This window comes from Erpetoichthys calabaricus, chromosome 9, assembly GCF_900747795.2.
Source record: "Erpetoichthys calabaricus chromosome 9, fErpCal1.3, whole genome shotgun sequence".
Classification (NCBI taxonomy): domain Eukaryota; kingdom Metazoa; phylum Chordata; class Cladistia; order Polypteriformes; family Polypteridae; genus Erpetoichthys; species Erpetoichthys calabaricus.
In genome coordinates this window covers 68,522,116-68,542,038 of record NC_041402.2, presented here as the reverse complement: position 1 = coordinate 68,542,038, position 19,923 = coordinate 68,522,116, and the positions used below count along the sequence as shown (strand labels likewise).

Sequence of the window (19,923 nt, the reverse complement as noted above, 5' to 3'; positions counted from 1 at the left end):
AAAATATAAGAAATAGCCACAAACTTAGCGATAAAGAGTGTGTGTATGTGTGTGTGTGTGTATGTATATATGTATATATATATATATATATATATATATTTATTAGGGCTATCAAAGTTAACGCATTCTAACTTTTATCGGCGTTAAAAAAATTAATGCCGTAAACGCAGGTTCTTTTTGAACCTGCGACATTCCTGTAGTTCAAGCTGAGCCTGCAAACTGAATGAGTGCCACTCTAGCCTTCAAGTTATTTCTCGTAGAAGTCACTTCATATTCCTAATTGTGGAACAATGGAAAAAGGTCCATTAAATGGAAAGTTCAGTTTCAAAACTTTGCCCAATAGCTCATTTGATAAAACTATGATTGTGTGTAGTTACTGTCAAGCCGAGTTTAGTCATCACCGGAGTAAAAGCAGCCTACTGGTACAATATCACATGCAAGCCAAACATCCATTTTACACTAATAGCATTAGCCCGGGTATTATGCGACAGACCACGCTCGACAGTGTTTGGCAGAAACCAATGGATGTGTCAACCTCCAGCGAATTAACGGTAGCAATTGCTAAATGGATAGCCACAGCATGCAGGCTGATTTACTTAGGACGAAGGTCTGCGCGACATAAATCGGATCGCGTCCAACGACCCAACTTATGAATTAACCTCGAGAGCCACAGTCGTAACTAGGATACATGAGCTGTATGACTCAGAGAGGGCAATACTACCTAAGGAGGTAGAGATCACGGAGACAGTCGCCCTTACTGGTGACTACTGAACTTGGAAATCATAGCTACCTCGGGGTTACAACCTATTATATCAATGAACAGTGGAAACTGCATTCACATGCTTTGATGGTCATGAAAACATCGGAGAGACATCATGCCGAAACAGGCGCAGAACATTTTATGGATGTAGCAAAGCAGTGGAATGTTGAGAATAAAGTAAACTCAGTACAGATAGTGCACGAAATTTAATTTTAATGGCGAGACAGCTGCCTTTCGAACAATTGCCATGCATCACGCACAGCATTCAACGTTCTGTCACAGTGTCTCTGTAGAATAGTGCATTTGACGGTGCACTTTCCAAATGCCGAAAGGTGGTGGGGCACTTCAGGCACAGTCCATCAAATACTGCAGAACTTGAGAAACAGCAAGTCGCACATGGCCTAAAGACTGAGACACTTGTACAAGACGTACCGACTAGATGGAACTCCACTCTGGAGATGGTGAAGCGTGTGCGGAGAAACGAGCAACCACTAAAAGATGCACTAGCTCTACATAAAACTAATGTGGTCATGCCAACAAATGCTGAGCTGGAGAAATTTCAGAAGCTGGAGGCATTTTTCGAGACCTGCAGGTAATACACAAGTTTTTTTTTCTTTTTTCTAGCAATCTCGCACACGGTCATTGAAAAATGTGCGTCTCCATCGATCGTTAGTGGGAGTGTGGAGGAGGAGGACTGTATTCAAAAATGTCTGGAGCACTATAAAGCAGAGCCTGTCATCAGCATGGAGGATTGTCCCCTAAAGTGGTGGTCCACACATGGTCTGGTATACAAAGAGCTAGCTTGCCTTGCTCGCAAGTACTTGGCAACACCTGTCACATCAGTGCCTTGTGAGAGGTTGTTTTCACTCTCTGGGCATATTGTGCAGATAAAGTGAGCTGCCTTGTCCTCTGGAAATGTGACCAAGCTTGTATGTTTAAGCAACTGGCTTGGTTTAATAAAATAGAAATAGTGTATTATTCATAATAATCCAAAACGCCAGCTATTGTTTCTGCTGAGAAATTAACTTGGCTAACTACATTAACAATTTTGAATGGTATTGTTTATAAAATCCTGTTTCTGGAGTTTGTATGGCTTTTGAGTGAGATTTATTAAGCATTATTGAGAAATACATGGAGACTGCAGTATGAGACTACATGTCTTGTTTTACAATATTAGCCCAATTGTTTGTTTTCTATGTTCAGCATTGCACAACCCTAGAGTATGAGTGAATAAAGCCTCCTCACAGTTGAAGTTTTGTCTTTATTTCCTCTTGTTCCAGTTACCTGAAACGTGAAGTACATTTATATGCCATTATATTGTGTCCATTCTTCTTAATATGGTCTGATTGCACTTAAAAATCAACATAAAACAAAATAAACTTGAGATTAATCACGATTAATTACACAAAATCACGCGATTAATCATGATTTAACTTTTTGATTGCTTGACAGCACTAATATATACAGTATATACAGTACTGTGCAAAAGTTTTAGGCAGGTGTGAAAAAATGCTGTAAACAAAGAATGCTTTCAGAAATATAAATAATGATTGGTTATTGCTATTACAAAATGCAAAGTGAGCGAACAAAAGAAAAATCTAAATCAAATCAATATTTGGTGTTACTACCTTTTGCCTTCAAACCAGGATCAATTCTTATAGGTACACATACACAACGTCAGGGATTTTGTAGGATTATAGTCAGTTTTTATATATATATATATATATATATATATATATATATATATATATATATATATATATATAAAACCGGTCAATTTTTACGACACCTCAGTTTTTCTTCAAATTTAATCAGTTGAATTTGTGCTGCAGGTTTTTCAGGGCCAGTGGCAGTACGAAAGTCATTCCTTAACACTAGAATTACCAAAGCCTACAAAAAAACACCTAATCCCGTTCGCACCTCTCCGTCAGTGTCCTTTGTGTTGTAAATGTGTCGATCAGTACAAGCAGTGCACACCCTGCTATCCCATCCCCCCACCAACGCAGAAAGGGCAGAAAGTTCTCTCGGCTCAAGTCTGTTTACCTGCATGTGAGTTGCTGGGAGTTGTATTAGGTAAATAATATATCGTTATTTGGAATACATGAATTTCATGTGTGTTTCTTTTGGTCACTTGGTAAGCAGGGAACAACATATAAAAGGTGCTGTAATTCATAAACTATTTACCCAGTTTGAGTATAATGGTTTGTATGCTTGAATGCTACATAAATATTCCTTTAATCCTTAGAGAGTGCAAAAATGGGAAACGGGGCTGAGTGAGCCTAAATGTATCCTTTTCTTCAGAGTTGAACATATTACTAGTGTTAAATAACTGCTTATTTGTCTAAAATACTGAAAAAATGTTACCTTAAATGCTTGAATCACTCTCAAAATATCAACAACTTTTGTAGCATTTAGAAAATGTGCTTTAGGAAAGCAAGTACAGGAAATGGGAGTGCCATGGAGGTAAATGGACAAACGGGTGAAAGATGCCTAGATGCTTAGGTGTCCTGAACATGGGAAATGTGCTAAATAAAATAAAATGTTCTTTTGTTATGATTCTTTTAAAAATGTCAGAATCTCACAAACCTTCTTTTTCCTTTCCGAAAACAAAAGGGATATTGCTTCATGAAGACAACATGGATACTTTATTTTGAAATTTGCGTGCAATCTAAAAACCAAAGATCAATACTCAGACCTTCCTGATTTGACAAATGGTGTATTTGATAAATGTTAACGCTTTTGTTTTGATGTTTGGATGGGTTCACCTCAGAACCAATTTTAAATCAAAAGAATGAAGTGTTTTTTCTTTATTTAAAAAAAAAGCATTTTTTAAGAAAATAGATATGTAAAGCATGTTACTTTAAATAAATAATTGTGACATTAACCCTTAAACTGCCCCATACTTAAAGGGGTTAATGCATCCCTGGACGCCAAATACTTTTTTGCTGCACTTTTTAAGGAAATGTCATAATTCAACAAGAAAAAGTTAAATTTTAATGGAACATGTTTTTTCATGCAAAGAGCATCACAATTACTGCAACACTGATCATTTTACACACTGCCCATGAACTGTAAAAACTATTAAAAAAAAACAAAAAACTGCTGCAACAATCTTATTATTATATGTACACGGTGCAACTGACGCCATTGATGAAATTCAGTAAATCACTGAGCCAACTGCACTTGAACTGGCTGCACGCAAGCACACAGAGGCCAACGCTGATTCTTGCAGGCTAGTCTAGTGCAGCGACTAAGTCCCAGGGACAGTGATGCTTCAGGTGGCGGCAGTGGTCTTGAGCTTGCTGCTCAATGAATGTACGGCACGGCACTGACTGATCAGCTCTGGTGTGCTGGCAAATTGCACTGGGAACCGACTATAGCTGGTTTCAGCGTTCGATGAATGTACATCGCCAAAAATATTCGGCTCCTGTGTGCTGGCAAATTGCACTGGGAACCGACTATAGCCGGTTGCAGCATTCAAAGAATGTACGTCGCCAAATATACTCAGCTCTGGCATGCTGGCAAATTGCATTGGGAACCAAATGTAGCTGGTTCTGGCAGTTTAAGGGTTAAAAGAGAATAATTAAAGTACAAGTTATCTTCAGAAGCTTACTCTTTACTTGGAGGCCAATGTCTATTCTCATTTCATACTTGTTTCTTGACCAAGTCATTTCTCAGACACTAAGGAGGCAGCAAGTGCCTGTAATCACAGCCTTATGAAGTTGGTCACACCAGAAGATGATGTTGAAGAGGCTATGCCTCCCAGTGATCTTTCTGTGCCAGATGATTCATCTTGCAAATCTCGGGAAGTGCAGGATGGTGAGTAACCTGAAGGGGAGACTGCATAATGATACTGGTTTTGAATTTATGTATGATGTTTTATCTGATGACTTGATATTTTCAGTGTTGAAGTGTTTAGTGGTTGGTGGTGGTATATGTCTGGCATTTTATTGGTGACTTTGTGTATTGCTTAGAGTAGGTGTATCTGCTTGTTAGTTGTTTTGTGTTATAGATCCAGAGTAGTGTCATGTTCTAGATGTCCGTGTGTTTGTTTTTTCCTGCAAACACTAAAGACTCTCAATTTAGTGTGTGCATTTAGCATTTCCTGTTACAGACTGGTCTGATCCTACCATACATCTGATTTCCACACAACCCTGTATTGGAATAAATGGGTTTGGAAGACTAATGAATTTACTGTTGATTTGCACAGTTGTTGAGTATATTGTGAATGTCCTAAGGTCTGAGGTCTGTCTATGCTGAACTCTGAATGTTTGAGTATACTGCAGAGATTGATATGTATAAATGTGCAATGCATGATGAAGTTTGCTTGGCATACCAACAAATGTTTCACTTTATGATATTTTATCTATTTTATAGTTTTCTTACTAAGTGTACAAATAAAAATTGAATTACATTAGAACATCTCTTAGAGTTTTACAGAGTTAATGAAAATCACACCCATAAGTTTTTAGTGACACATCAGTTCCCCTACACCTGTTACATAGATTTCCCTTTCATACAACAATACAATACAATTGTTTGGTTTTTAAAATTAGCCAAATAAAAAAAAAAAAAAAAATATAGATGGTTGGGTCAAATTGAGTTTTGTTTGCAACAGCTTCGGAGTAATTTTTCATATTTCTAATGCTTGGTCTAGGATCTAATGGGTTCACATGGGTTACTTCTCAGATCCTAAAGATATACATTTTCAGGCTGATTAATGGCACTGACGTGGCCTGTGATGGATGAGTGTTTGCCCTGTAAGTTGAAACCCTATCTTGAATTGCTTTTTGTGTGGTGTCCCTTATTGTAGTGCAGGGTCCTGACTGAAATATGTGCATATAAAGAAAACCGCATGCAAAAATAACAACATGCTCTCTTTTTCAATGAAGGCCTTTAAAATATAAAGGAAGTAAAACTACACAGAAATGCATTCCTCAAAAACTGTCTTATCCAAAATTCAAAACAGTAAAGCAGAATTATTGTTAGGAAGAAAAAAAAGTATTTAATTGGTGCCATGATCTGAATTCAACAAATTATGTCCCTGGAGAACTATTGAATGCATTGGATGAAGAGTAAAACACATATCAAAACTTGTTATAATATGTCATTGTCAGTTTTAAGACAGTTTGATAGAATTTTGAGTCCCTGGGGGAAATTTGGCTTTTGAACAGAAGCTCACTAAATACATATGTAAATAAAGACTGAAAAGGAAGAAAATTAAAAAGAAAGAGAAGTTAGTCACAGTGAGACATTATGCAGGCTTATTGCTGTTGGTATAAAGTAGCTCCAGTAGCACTTGCTTGGCATCTTCCTGTACCTGGATATAGGAATGACCCGGATAGACTAGTGCAATGAGGACACACAACAAGAAAATTCATATTAAAAAATGCTATGTGCAGTTTTATTTAGACAATTACTGTCCAAATAAAAGTGTGGTGCAGTTTCTCTAAATCAAATAAATAATCCATAAAAAACAAATGCCTTTGTGGGAAATAAAATCAGTCAATAAAATAATCCACCAATAATAGGTTTAAAAATCAAGACTAAAACCACAGAGTAAAAATCAGGGACATTTCTTCTCTTGTCTCACTTGTCACAGTGCATCTTATTTTCTCCTGTATCACCAGCTCACCTATTGGGTCTCCTCAACGGGCTGAGTCACTGGTAAGCACGATCATTAATCACCTCAGTTGGTAACCCATTGAGATACCAAAAGCCGGTCTCTGCTGCCTCATAACCATCCCTTTGTGTTCAGGACGACCATGCGGGGCCTGTTCCCGATTGTCTTGCCTCCCATCCACAGCACATGGTTGTACTCCCATTGCTCCTCTTTTGCTTATTCAAACTCTCTTGATTTCCTTTTTCCCATTTCTGTCATTTTTTCCTTCCTTCCTTTCTTTTCATCTCATTCTTAGTTCTCTGTCTTATTCGGGTTCTTTTACAGCTTGCTTGGTACAGATGCTTTGCTTAACAACCCATGGGGCGTTCGTGAGTAACAACTGAGCATCCTCATTGAACACCCCATGGCTGCACAGCTTTACAGCAATGTGTACCTATACCCACCCAGTCTGAAATGTACTGTTTTTATTTCTAAAACTCTTGCACTGCGACGGACCTCTTAACCCAGTTTACCACAGCTGTTCTCTGCAATGAGGACATTTTGCTTCAGTTAATTGCCTGTTAAATCTTGCTATTTGCCTTTTTATAGGGAAGACCCAGCAAATTTTTTACAGCCTGTGTTTGTGCACTGAATGAGGTGTGGACTTGGAACTGCAGTGCAGCAACAACAAAAGCAAATAAATGAAATAAAGGAAATAGTAATCTGATCAGTACGGTAAGATTAAAATAGACTCAGGCTCATAATCTACAATTCTATAATTTAACTATTGTACTTTCATTAAAATTAAGACACACATGATCTTGTCCTAAGTCTAGGACTGATGTGTTAATGAAATGCACAATAAAGTGAGACTTCATTGACCAGCTGCCTGGAGATGCTAGAATGCCAACACCAAAAAAGTTTATGTACATCTTATGAATGGTTGAAACTTGATGTAAGGTTAACTAATTTTCATGGCGAGTTCGTGTTTTATAAATCCTGACTTCTGTGTAAAAAATGACTTGTACATGTTTGAGAATAAACAATTTTCATACAGTAAGGCTCCAATGCTTTTACTAATGCCTTTACATCTAAGCTCATGAGAGGGAGGCATGTACTTCTCACACAGGGTTGGGATCATTGCCATTCTTTATAATGTAGTGATATTCTGAGATCTAAGTGAGAGAGACCAAAATTTTGATGAAAGGTAGCAATAAATTACTAATCGTGGTGCTAGATGGTGGTAATAGTGTTAATATTTACTGTGTGCAAATATGAGTTTTACTGTATCCTGTACATGCAACAATTATTCATGGGCTTACATAGCCAGATGATATGACTTATTTTTTATACTGTATCATAGACAAGAGGGATCATTTTCCAAAATCAGTAAATTAGCTAGGAAAGGGGTACATTCAACCTGAAGTCTTTTTTGTACACATAGAGTCCAACGCTTACTTGAGTTTAGCCAAATAAATGGGAACATCTAAAAGGGAGTCATCTTCCTCTGAAATTGAGAAGGTTATCAGCGAATGATCTAATGTGTGAGGGAGAGGGCTGGAGGAGACGGTAAATACAGTAGTTTAGTAATCTAAGAATTAATTATTCATTATGTAGGGGTCATCTGCAATTAAGCCAGATTTAGTGTGGATGGATGGCTCATCCAGATTTGATTTGATTTTGGCTCAGGTCCTTCCATGCAGTCTGTGAAAATGGTATCTGCCAGTTGAAACTGTTGCATGTAATGTCCATGTTTTGGTAGACAATATGTAAAGTTAGGTGTTAAATGCTGTCTGTCAGGCAGGTCATACAGTGGCATGCAAAAGTGTGGTTACCCTTGCTTAAAATGTCCATTACTATGTATAGTTTAGGTGAGCAGGAGATGAACTGATAACCAAAGGGCATGAAGTTAAAGATGACACATTTCTTTAATATCTTAGCAAGATTACATTTTATTTCCATCATTCACAGGTACAAAAATACCAAAAAAATGAAAAGTGCCTGGAGCAAAAGTTTGGGCACCCGACATGGTTAGTAGTAACACCCCCTTTGGCAAGTATCACAGCTTGTAAATAGTTTTACTAGCCAGCTAAGTGTATTTCAGTTCTTACTTGGGTTTTTTAGTCATTTGTTCTTGCAAAAGGCTTTTAATTCTGCAAAATTCCTGGGCCGTCTTGCATGCACTGCTCTTTTGAGATCTCTCCACAGATTTTTTTTTAGGCTGCGGAACTGTGAGGGCCATAGAAAACTGTCAGTTTTCACCTCTTGAGGTATTCCATTGTTGGTTTTGAAGCATGTTTCAGACTATTATTTTGTTGTAGGACCCATCGTCTTTTTAACTTCAACTTTTTTACAGATGGTATGATGTTTGCCTCCAGAATTTACTGGTATTTATTTGAATTTATTCTTCCCTCTTCCAATGACATGTTCCCTGTATCACTGGCTCCAACACAAGCTCAAAGCATGATCGATCTAACCCCATGCTTATTAGATGGAGAAGTGTTCTATTCTTGGAATTCGGCACCCTTAACCTTTGCACATTGTGTCCAAAAAGTTCTATTTGGACTAAATCAGTCCACGTGACTTGTTTCCGGAATGCATCAGGCTTGTGTATATGTTTATTTGCAAACTTCAGGCATTTAATTTTGTGGCTAGGATGCAGGAAATGTTTTCTTCTGCCAACTCTACCAGCAATCCAACAAGCAATTCTTTCAGAATGTTTTCTTGGTCTTCAAATATCTTGGTGTGCCTAAAATTTTGCATGGTGCTCCTTTCCTTTCTTCACTGTACAATTGTACAAAACAAAAAAATACACCAATTTTGCACAAAATGCTGAAAAGAAATGTCATCTTTAACTTTATGCCTTTTGATGATCAGTTCATCTTCTACTCACTTAACTGTTCACAGTGACAGACATTCAAGGATGCCCAAACTTTTGCATATCCCTAGCCAGTGGTAAATTCTCATACGACACAGGCATAACGCAACTGTGTCTTTATGTTTGATATTTTAATGCAGCAGGATTCATAAATGTACAGCAAGTACATGTGAGATTTAGGTTGAGGGTGCCTGAGCATCTGCCCCTTTGCTTTAAGTGTTGCTTTCGAGTCCTTTGTTTTCTTTGCTTTTGCAAGGGAGCCATGCTGGTCACTCTGGTTTTAGGTGCTGAATTTACTGTTTGATCAAAATGGCAAATTTTCAATAATTTCTTTATAAATTCTCTCCCGAGTCTTCTGTGCATTTAACATGATTGGTAGATGCTTACTGCTTAAGGTTCTACTTAATTTTAATAGGAAAAAAACTATGTTGGAGGATATCTTCAGGCAAGAACCCTCTAATCAATGTACTAAGGCAAAACAGGCATACTTCTTTGCTTTGCCCCAGATTCATAACATCAAGTGCTAATCTTGAGAATTAACTCTGCTGTTTGAACTAAATGACTATTCCACTCTGCTCTAGTAAACAATTAAATGTTCATGATCTTTGTTGACCACAAGAGGGCGAACATTTTCCAGGAATGAGAACAAGAATTTGATCTCGGTTATCCTTTGAAGTGTATAGCATGGAAGGAGAAAGTGGTAATATAGCTTAGACAAATGTTCCATAGTTTAAGCATAACCTTCGTTGCACTTTTTCATATTTTTTGCACTTCAATCTGTGCATACTGTCTGGACTTGGTATGTAAACCCTAGCAAAATTACATGTCCAGCTTTAAGCTACTCATTGTATATAATTAATGTATACCTACTTCTGCAAGCTATATATAAAACATTTACATATTTTTAAATGCCTGTATGAAATTTAAGTTTAAGACAGTGTTAGTGTGCTTTATGCCAAAAGAATGTGCAAGAAATGGTTAATTAATTGTTGGAATCTGTTTCTTCTTGGCAAGTACATTAATTGTGACAGTTGGGACTTCATATTATGTTTATAAGAGATATTCTTTTGCTTGGAATGTTTGTCCTCTGTTTTAAAGGAAACCCTTATGAGTCCAACAAAGCCTGATCTTCAAGACACATTTTCTTTTGTCTCATATAAAACAGAAAAACATAAAAGTTAATGCAATGTGCTTTAGCTACCATGCTGGATATCTGAATTTAGTGCAGCTTGGTTTAATCAGTTATGTCCCTTTCTGGTAAAGATGTACAGCTAATGTTAGGAATTTGACATGGGACAAATATCAATAACATTTACTGGAAAAGAAATGTGTGACCACAGAACTTTTAATACTATTTCTCTCCTAAATGCAAGTGCAGTATTGCATTCCATTTTTATATACAGTGTAAAAATAGGGTTTCAGTATCTTATCAATTTTATATACAGTATGAAGTTGATATGAATATTTAGACGGCATGATCATAATTGCAAATTAATAGTGCATAAAGTCAACAAGTCTAGGTTAGGGACCTGCTTTGTTCCTGTTGCTTCTAGCTGATTGGCTAATTTCTCCATGTGCATGAGTGATTTTTAGTTGGTGTTATTCCCAAGCAACATAAAGGTTGAGCCTGCAATGTACGTGACTTAGATCATAGATTTTCTCTTTAAAGAATCTAGTGCCTGAATTTTTAATTAACTTGTAATCAGAAAGGGAAGTTATGTGTAACAGTTTCTTCTGTCCTGTCTTGTAATAAATACTTATCAGGTTTTTCTTTTATTGGATATTTCTGGTCTTCTCTTTAGAGATTATTCTCTTTGAGCACAGGTCAGGTCAGGTTTGAGAGTATGCACTGGCACAGCACGTTGCCGCACCCACCACACAATGAAACCGCTTGAGATCCTGTTTGACAACACCCCAGGCAGACATGCGGTCCTGTCCCACCCCCACAAATTGACCATCCAACTTTTTCAGCCAGGTGTTAGACAGACGTTCCCTTGACCTAGTCCAGCTGCTTGGGTCCCCAATAATGAGGATCATGTGAGCTGGATCACCCTCAGGGAATTGTGCCGTAACTGACGCTCCCTCACAATTCAGGCATTCGGGACTCTATGAGCAATGTTTTGTTCGATGCAATGTCAAACTAGCGGTACCCAAGGATTCTATGAAGAGACACAGTCTTAATCTCAGGTCACTAGATAGTGTCCATATCTTGCAGGTATTAAGGAAAACAGGAAGCACCCAGACTCTAAAGACTTGGACCTTCGTCCTTTTCCAGAGATATCGGGAGTGCCACACACCCCTTTTCAGCGACCTTATGTCCCACCATGCTCTGCCAATCTGTCTACTGACTGCAGGAAGAGTCACCAGAGACATGAATATCGCTGCCGCGATAAGTAAACTTCGCAACGAGGTCAACACTCCTGATAGCTGTGCTCCAGAGGTCATTAAAGATCTGGATCTTGGTTTTTATTATTATTATTATTATTATTATTACCATGCTTATTTTAACTTCACTTGTTTGTTGTCTGGTACAAATCTTGTAATTGATATTTAACCCACTTCCTATTGTCCAAATGACTTGAAATTTTGCACACTCACTTCTGGTGACAATTCATGAATTAATAATCAGTTTCACTAATTGATCAATTAATCAAGCGCTAACAAATGAAATTTTCATTTGAAGAATAGTTCAAGATTTCACCAATAGATGGCGATAGTAACGGATAGAACTATTAAAGGAAGTGTTAAAATAATGATTACAAAATTATAATAGATAGATAGATAGATACTTTATTAATCCCAAGGGGAAATTCACAATAAAATAGCAAAATAATAAAATTCAAAATAATAAAACAAACCCAAGACTAAAAAGTTGAAAATAATACAGTATAAATACTTTTTAAAAACCATGCATATATTAAGTTAAAAAGTGTACTAAAAAGTAAAAAATAAGTCTCTCATACATCATTCGTAAAATAAAAGTGTGGGCGTGTGAACCCTTTGCAAAGAATTTGGTTTTACTGTCTTTATGAATTTTACTAGAACCCTTGCATGTCTTGTTTAAATACTACATATATTATTTCTAAAGAATGATAACATTTTCATATATCCATGGAGCTCAGAAAAGTCTTGTTGTTTTGCATAACGTTTCTATTGAGCAGTTTAAATTATTTGGACTTCACAAGCACAAAAAGAATCTGTGGTATGCATACCTGCATACATTTAAAGAATTACAATTCTGTTGGATTTCATCCCATGTCTTAAAATATGAAGTGCATAAAACTTACCAAAAAAAGTCTAGTTGCATTGGCCGGGAATCGAACCCGGGCCTCCCGCGTGGCAGGCGAGAATTCTACCACTGAACCACCAATGCTGCTGTGAAAGTTTAGAGAGAGGCTTTGCTTGAAAAATTTCCTTTGCAAAGAATGCCACATCAGCATGACTAAAGGGTGTGTTCTGTGGGCTGAGGCTAAACTTTCTGAAGATTACAATTTAGTGTAATATTAAATTCACAGGCTACTTTTGTTAGATAGATAGATAGATAGATAGATAGATAGATAGATACATAGATACTTTATTAATCCCAAGGGGAAATTCACATACTCCAGCAGCAGCATACTGATACAAAAAACAATATTAAATTAAAGATTGATAATAATGCAGGTAAAAACAGACAATAACTTTGTATAATGTTAACGTTTACCCCCTCGGGTGGAATTGAAGAGTCGCATAGTTTGGGGGAGGAACGATCTTCTCAGTTTGTCAGTGGAGCAGGACAGTGACAGCAGTCTGTCGCTAAAGCTGCTCCTCTGTCTGGAGATAACACTGTTTAGTGGATGCAGTGGATTCTCCATAATTGATAGGAGCCTGTTGAGTGCCCGTCGCTCTGCCACAGATGTCAAGCTGTCCAGCTCCATGCCAACAATAGAGCCTGCCTTCATCACCAGTTTGTCCAGTCGTGAGGCATCTTTCTTCTTAATGCTGCCTCCCCAGCACACCACCGCGTAGAAGAGGGCGCTCGCCACAACCGTCTGATAGAACATCTGCAGCATCTTATTGCAGATGTTGAAGGATGCCAGCCTTCAAAGGAAGGAAATTTTGTGAAACGTGTAAAGGAAACATGTGTAAAATTTATATAAAATTTGCTTTTTTTAAAAAAAATTTTTAAAACTCTACCATCAGTAAGTGAATGTTAATGCTAGATAGGACAACTAAATGGACAAGTGTTATGGAAAAATCTCTGCCATCTACATCCCATTACTGGGTGCATCTGACCATGTTGTTTAGTCACTACAGAAGAACAGGAAGCTTTTGAAACTGAAATAAAGGCAGCCATATGGAAAACATGTAAGTGGTGCAATTACCATGTATAAGAATTTCTGGAGTGCTTCTCCAGATGTCAGGATTGGCTGACATCCTCACAGACACTAGATTAGGATACTTACACTGTCAGTAATAAAATGAAGTTCTGTGAATTTGTGATCATTAAGGAAAGAACTTTGGAAGTATACCCAAAGGAATGGATCACCAAAGATGTAAAAGCTCTGTTTTTTGAAAAATGACATGCTTTTCATAAAATGAGGTCCAAGAAAAACTTTACATCAAAGGATTAATAAGTCAAATAAACAAAGTAGACTCTTCAGTAATTGGTGCAATAAAACAATCTTGCTCTGAAAGTCAGGAAGATTAAAGAAATTGTGTTCGACTTTAAAAGGCAGACATTTGTATGTTCATCACTCATTGTTCTGAGGGAGGAAGGAGTAACAGTGACTAAATATGAATACTTAGGAATCCATCTATATAATCATCATAATTGAAATATTAATACAAAAATCTATTCTAAATTCAGTTAGAACTAATTTCTCCTTTGTAAATTCAGAATATGTAAAGTGGTTATCAAGGACCTTAATGTTGTCCTTTTATTGCAGTGTGAACAGTCTGACATCTCTTCCAGTTGTATTGCCTGGTATACTGACAAATCATAATCTAAAAACATTTCCACCAGGTTACCAAACATGCAGCCAAAATTCCTTGAGCTAATGGGGATGATTTGGCGTGTTTCAGATGACAATGTTGAGGTAACTGGAAATCATCTCTGCTGATAACAGATATCCCTTATGTGTAGTATTTACCTTCCATAAATAATGGAAAACAGGCTCTTTAAAGACTCGGTTTACAGCTCCAGGAATTCCTTTCTTCCTTCTGCCATACAGCTTTTTCATAAGCAATATTGAAAATAGTAAATATTCTAGGAGTATAGAGTTTTTCATATGTATTGTATAATTGGTTTTACCTAAAACTTCTTGCCAAACAGTTAGAAGTGCTTAGCTAAGTACTGTTTATTTTGTCTTCATTTCAAACTTACCCAGCTTGTCTCATTGAGTTTGTATTATTGTCTGGTATTGGATGTAGCTGAGAAGGAAGCTTTCGTGTTTTCTTGTGTAAACATGACTACATAAGAATCTTGAACCCTTTTCCCTTCATTGGAAGCAATATATTTTTCCACATACTTTTGGGGGAGGGGGGATCAGGGCACACTTCAGAGTTTTCCACTGTTCAGCATCTGCAATAGTAAACAGATGGATCTAGCAAGTGCATCAATACCAAAAAAGTTGTTAATTATCATTAATTTCATGTAAATTACTAGTAAATTTGTGATCCCCCCCCCACCCCAGAAGATGATAGTTTTTATAATTGACATTTGAGTGTACCATTGTACTGTATATAGTTAGTAGAGTTATTTGTGGTTAGCTTATCTGTTTAGATAGATGTTTTCAAATATATTTATATATTTTTGTACAGATTTTTTACAAATGATTTTAAGGATATTTCACACAAATGAATACATTATTTTCAGTAAGACAAACAGTACGTGAACGGGATTAATAAAGTATCTATCTATCTATCTATCTATCTATCTATCTATCTATCTATCTATCTATCTATCTATCTATCTATCTATCTATCTATCTATCTATCTATCTATCTATCTATGTCTTATTTAAACCTGACCCCTCCCCTAATTGTGTAGAAGGCATGAAAGGCCAGGATTTATTACAAAGTAATTACTCAAAAATTGTGCAATTCCTAGAAAGCTAGCAATGATTCGGTATGCTCAAATTAATCAATGGCAACATTAGTAAAATACCTGTCAGAACAGTATAAAATAAAATATAAATGTCTTGAGGTTTCAATTTCCAAAGTCTCCTTTGGTGAGAAGTTAGTTGTGTGCATTCTGAGTAAATATTTTGGTTGTCTATAGATTAAATTTAAATCTGTGCATAGGGGGAAAAAAAATTAATTTACAGTGTATGAAAGGGTAATGCACAGACAAACCAACACCCACCCTCTGTTTGTGCCCTTAATGTATGTTTCTTCAAGTCAGGGCCACAGTGGTAACTGGATGAATAGGTCAGAGCAAACCTCTCAATTGCCAGCAGTAAGTGCTTTCTGGTCATTTAAGGGTAATTGTCATGTTAATCCATCCTGGGTCCTCTCTGGTTCATAGTTCCTGTTCAAATGCTTGCTCTAGTTACCCTTTTACAGAGTGTGAATTATTATTATTATTATTATTATTATTATATGTGGTCGACTTCTGTATTACAGGCAACTTTAAAATTTAAAACTATTTTAAAATTCACATTTGCATTGGCCGGGAATTGAACCCGGGCCTCCCGCGTGGCAGGCGAGAATTCTACCACTGAACCACCAATGCCAGATGTGCCTGATGAACTGTAAAACTGGAGTGTTTTTAGTAGTAGCTCTAAATGGCTTTAATTGTATAGCATTATCACTGGCTGCCATGACACTAAACTGGACAAAGTGAGTATAGATAATGGATGGTTGGGTGGATGGTTGGATGTTACTTCTGTCACATTGTGCATTTTTAAAGAAGTGTAAAGTTGCATTAGTTTCATGTTTAAATTATGGTATGTCTTTCTCTTTGAGAAATATTGCTTTTTTTTCTTTCAGACACTTGTTTTTATTATGATTCCACATGTTTCTATTGGATGTTTCTATTATAAAGTATACTATACAGATTGTATAGCTTATTGCACACAGCAATAGTAATGGTATTTTATGTTCCACTTTCAGTTTATTTCATCTGTTTAGTGATATAGTTACGGCACTGACAAGTTGCATCAGCCAGGGACGAGTCACCCAAGTATAACCTGCCATTACATCACCAGTGGCAGGGGCACCTATTTAAATGGCAAGTCTGCACTGTCACATTCTTTTTCCATCTATTGCAGCAAGCAGTCCTTTTAAAAATAACAAGCCACCTCAAACAGCCATGTAAAGAACAGAGAATCCATCCATTGTGGTCACCCTGTCAAACCCAACAGACAGATCCAGATACAGGTTTAAAGCACTCGGAAGTATTTTTAATTCTTCTTCTTTGTAAGCAGTGCTTCCAAAGCACCCCAGCCACAATAAACAGGCAATTAATTAATGCTAAACCCAGTAATACAATATTCTCAATTCTCTCTTCCACACCTCCCAGCAAGCATTGTCCACCCCTCCTGACTCTGGCTCGCCTGCTGGGTTTCTAGCAGTCCTTTAAATAGTTCTTGACTTGGGAAGTGCTTCTGTTCTTCCTTCCACATGAGTTGCCAGCACTTCTGGGTCGACAGGAGGACTTGAGTTTATCCTTTGCCCGTATGACTTGATTGTATTTCCGGGCTATAAGGGAAGCACGACTCCCCCGGTCCTTCCATAGCACCCCCTGGCGGCACCCATGGCACCCAACAGGGCTGGGATAACGAACTCCAAATCCCAGAATGCCCTTTGGGAATCCAGGGTACTGCTATTCTACAGGGGACCTGCCATCTAGCGTCTTGTGTCCAAAAGTAGCTGCCTTCTCCCATCCTTTCTTCCCGGCCAGGTTGAGCTGCTGGCCATTCATCACTATATTTATATATATGTTTGTGTATTCATGCCATTATGTTTTTGTATTATTTGTACATAATTATAGTCTGTTTTATTGGATAGTTACTTTGGGCTTATGTGTTAACAGAATTTTAATATTCTTCAATATATATGATATATATTATATACAGTATTTCATTGTACCAGTAAAGGCAAAAGTCTTTAGTTTTGTTTAAATGCTTAAATACAGTGCTTTAAACACTGACAACAAAGTGGTGCTGTACAAGAAGGGCCAGAGCAGACTATATTTGCTAAAGAGACTTGGTTCTTTTGATGCGTGCGGCTAACCTGCTGGAAATGTTTTACCAATCCACAGTAGCCAGTGTGGTGTTCTACACTGCAGTTTACTGAAGAAGCAACTAAAGCACAAAAGAAACATAATGACTGAACAGGCTTATCAGGAAAGCCTGCTCTATGACAGGGCAAACCCTGGACACACTGGAAGCAGTTGTGGAAAAGAGAATGATGGCAAAATTGGGTGCCATCATGAAAAATCCCCTCCATCCCCATGAGGAAGTGCACTATTGGATCAATTCTAGCCAAAGGTTCATTTCACCATGGTGTGCTAAGAAGTGCCGCTGGGGGACTTTTCTACCCACTGTTATCAAGCAGTTCAATGCTTCCAACTAATGTACTCATTAAATCTTTTTTTATTTATTTATGTCTATCTATTAGAAGGAATAAAGTGAAAGCAAAAAAAAATGCTGTTGCATTGGCCGGGAATCGAACCCGGGCCTCCCGCGTGGCAGGCGAGAATTCTACCACTGAACCACCAATGCTAGTGCTGATATGTATATGTGTTATTGTAAGAAAGGGTTTCACTGCAGGGACTGCCACATCAGCTTGTGGGCGGGGACTTCTGCTACAGGCTTCAGGTTACTGAGAATTAACCCTCAGGAAAAGCAGAAAAGGAAATGAAATGTTATTCCCCCACTGAAATGGCTTGCTTTTTTTAATATTTCCAATGTGTTAATACATGCTTACATGTGTAGCAGTAGCTTCTGTGTTGGGTGTTTGAGTATATATGTATTTAATTATTATAGTCTTTTTTTTTTTCTTCTTTTTCTCTCCAGGCTCCTTGAATACTTCCCAGGACTCAGCAGGCTTTAGCAACATCAGCTTTTTTATGCCAACAAGGTAAACATATGGCCACTAATTATCTACCAAATATATACATTTGTCAGTATGAAGCTTCATTTATTTTGAAAAGTGCATACATTTCATTAAAAAAAAAAAAAATAAAATAATGCAAGATAAAAAAAAAAAGTATTTTGACCACTTGATGGCATAACAGGACAACATTGCAGAACCAAACCATGTTGTATCACATTTTATTTTGTAGTGGAATCTTTTAATTTTTGTTATTTACACTTCAATTAATTTGTATTTTGCTGATTTAGTATGTGGTGTTTTAATTATTTTTATTTATTTTATTTTTACCAAGTTTGATAACTCTTGAAATTTGTTTGTAGACACAAGTAAATTGAATAGGTTCTAGACACACATATATTGAATAGGGAATTTCTTTGTGCTTCTCATCTGTATTGCATTACGGTTTTCAATTTTTGTCCACATGCAAAATGTTTTTCCTCCGCTTTATAGCATTTTGAGACCAGTATAGATTTTAGATGATGCTGAATGTCTTGTATGTTATTGTCCAGAACCATTCATTTCAGGCCTTGCAGCAACACTTGCTTGATATCATGCAGAAATATGTTACCAATACGTAATGTGTAGTCCAGAAAAAAAGTCATATTTACTAACTAAAATCTCAGTTGCTTTTGTTCCATTAAAGCAGACATTCAAGGCCTATTTTTATTTAAACATGACAGTAATCTACATTTTTGTATTATTAAACACAGGAAGTTTTACCATGCTGAACATGTACTGTACTTAAAAAGAGTATTTTTTTTTTCTGTGTGCATCTGTTAGTCTTTCAGAACACAAGTACTTCAAAGTTTTGTTTAGGTTAGGTGGACTAGTGTTTGTTCTTCTTTTCTCCCAATTAGTGTATGGGAATCCCCATTCCTCCCCTTGATGGTCGATCATTGGTAACTGTTCATCCATGTTCACACCATGATGACCCATTAACAAGTTTGATAGCTTACCAGTGCAGTTTGTTGGCTCATTACATTAAAGACTAAGGCAAGAGAAGCAATTATATTATGAGCCACATAATTCTCATAGCTCATGCCTCCTTTTCCCATGGTTAAGATGAGGCCTTCCTTCTTCATGAAAAGTCATATGAAAAAGTTTGGGAACCCCTCTCATCCTGCATAATAATTTACTCTACTTTCAACAAAAAAGATAACAGCGGTATGTCTTTCATTTCCTAGGAACATTTGAGAACTGGAGTGTTTTCCGAACAAAGATTTTTAGTGAAGCAGTATTTAGTTGTATGAAATTAAGTCAAATGTGAAAAACTGGCTGTGCAATAATTTGGGTACCCTTGTAATTTTGCTGATTTGAATGCATGTAACTGCTCAATACTGATTACTTGCAACACCAAATTGGTTGGATTAGCTTGTTAAGCCTTGAACTTCATAGACAGGTGTGTCCAATCATCCATCCATCCATCCATCGTCTTCTGCTTATCCGAGGTTGGGTTGCAGGGGCAGCAGCTTGAGCAGAGATACCCAGACTTCCCTCTCCCTGGCCACTTCTTCTAGCTCTTCCGGGGGAATCCCGAGGCGTTCCCAGGCCAGCCAGGAGACATAGTCCCTCCAGCGTTTCCTGGGTCTTCCTCGTGGCCTC

General features: G+C 37.2%; 1 protein-coding gene and 3 non-coding genes across 4 annotated transcripts in view; 1 reads left to right on the top strand and 3 right to left on the bottom strand.

Moving 5' to 3' along the window:
* Nucleotides 1-19,923, top strand: part of vac14 (vac14 homolog (S. cerevisiae)) — a 201,993-nt gene that overhangs the window by 56,560 nt on the left and 125,510 nt on the right. The window contains exons 9-10 of the mRNA XM_028809690.2: nucleotides 4,439-4,579; nucleotides 18,243-18,306. Of these exons, the coding sequence (XP_028665523.2) occupies nucleotides 4,439-4,579; nucleotides 18,243-18,306 (205 nt within the window). The remainder of the gene's footprint in view (nucleotides 1-4,438; nucleotides 4,580-18,242; nucleotides 18,307-19,923) is intronic.
* Nucleotides 12,543-12,613, bottom strand: trnag-gcc (transfer RNA glycine (anticodon GCC)). The gene has a single exon. It is a non-coding gene; the product is annotated as a tRNA-Gly (tRNA).
* trnag-gcc (transfer RNA glycine (anticodon GCC)) lies at nucleotides 15,885-15,955 on the bottom strand. The gene has a single exon. It is a non-coding gene; the product is annotated as a tRNA-Gly (tRNA).
* Nucleotides 17,878-17,948, bottom strand: trnag-gcc (transfer RNA glycine (anticodon GCC)). Its single transcript has one exon. It is a non-coding gene; the product is annotated as a tRNA-Gly (tRNA).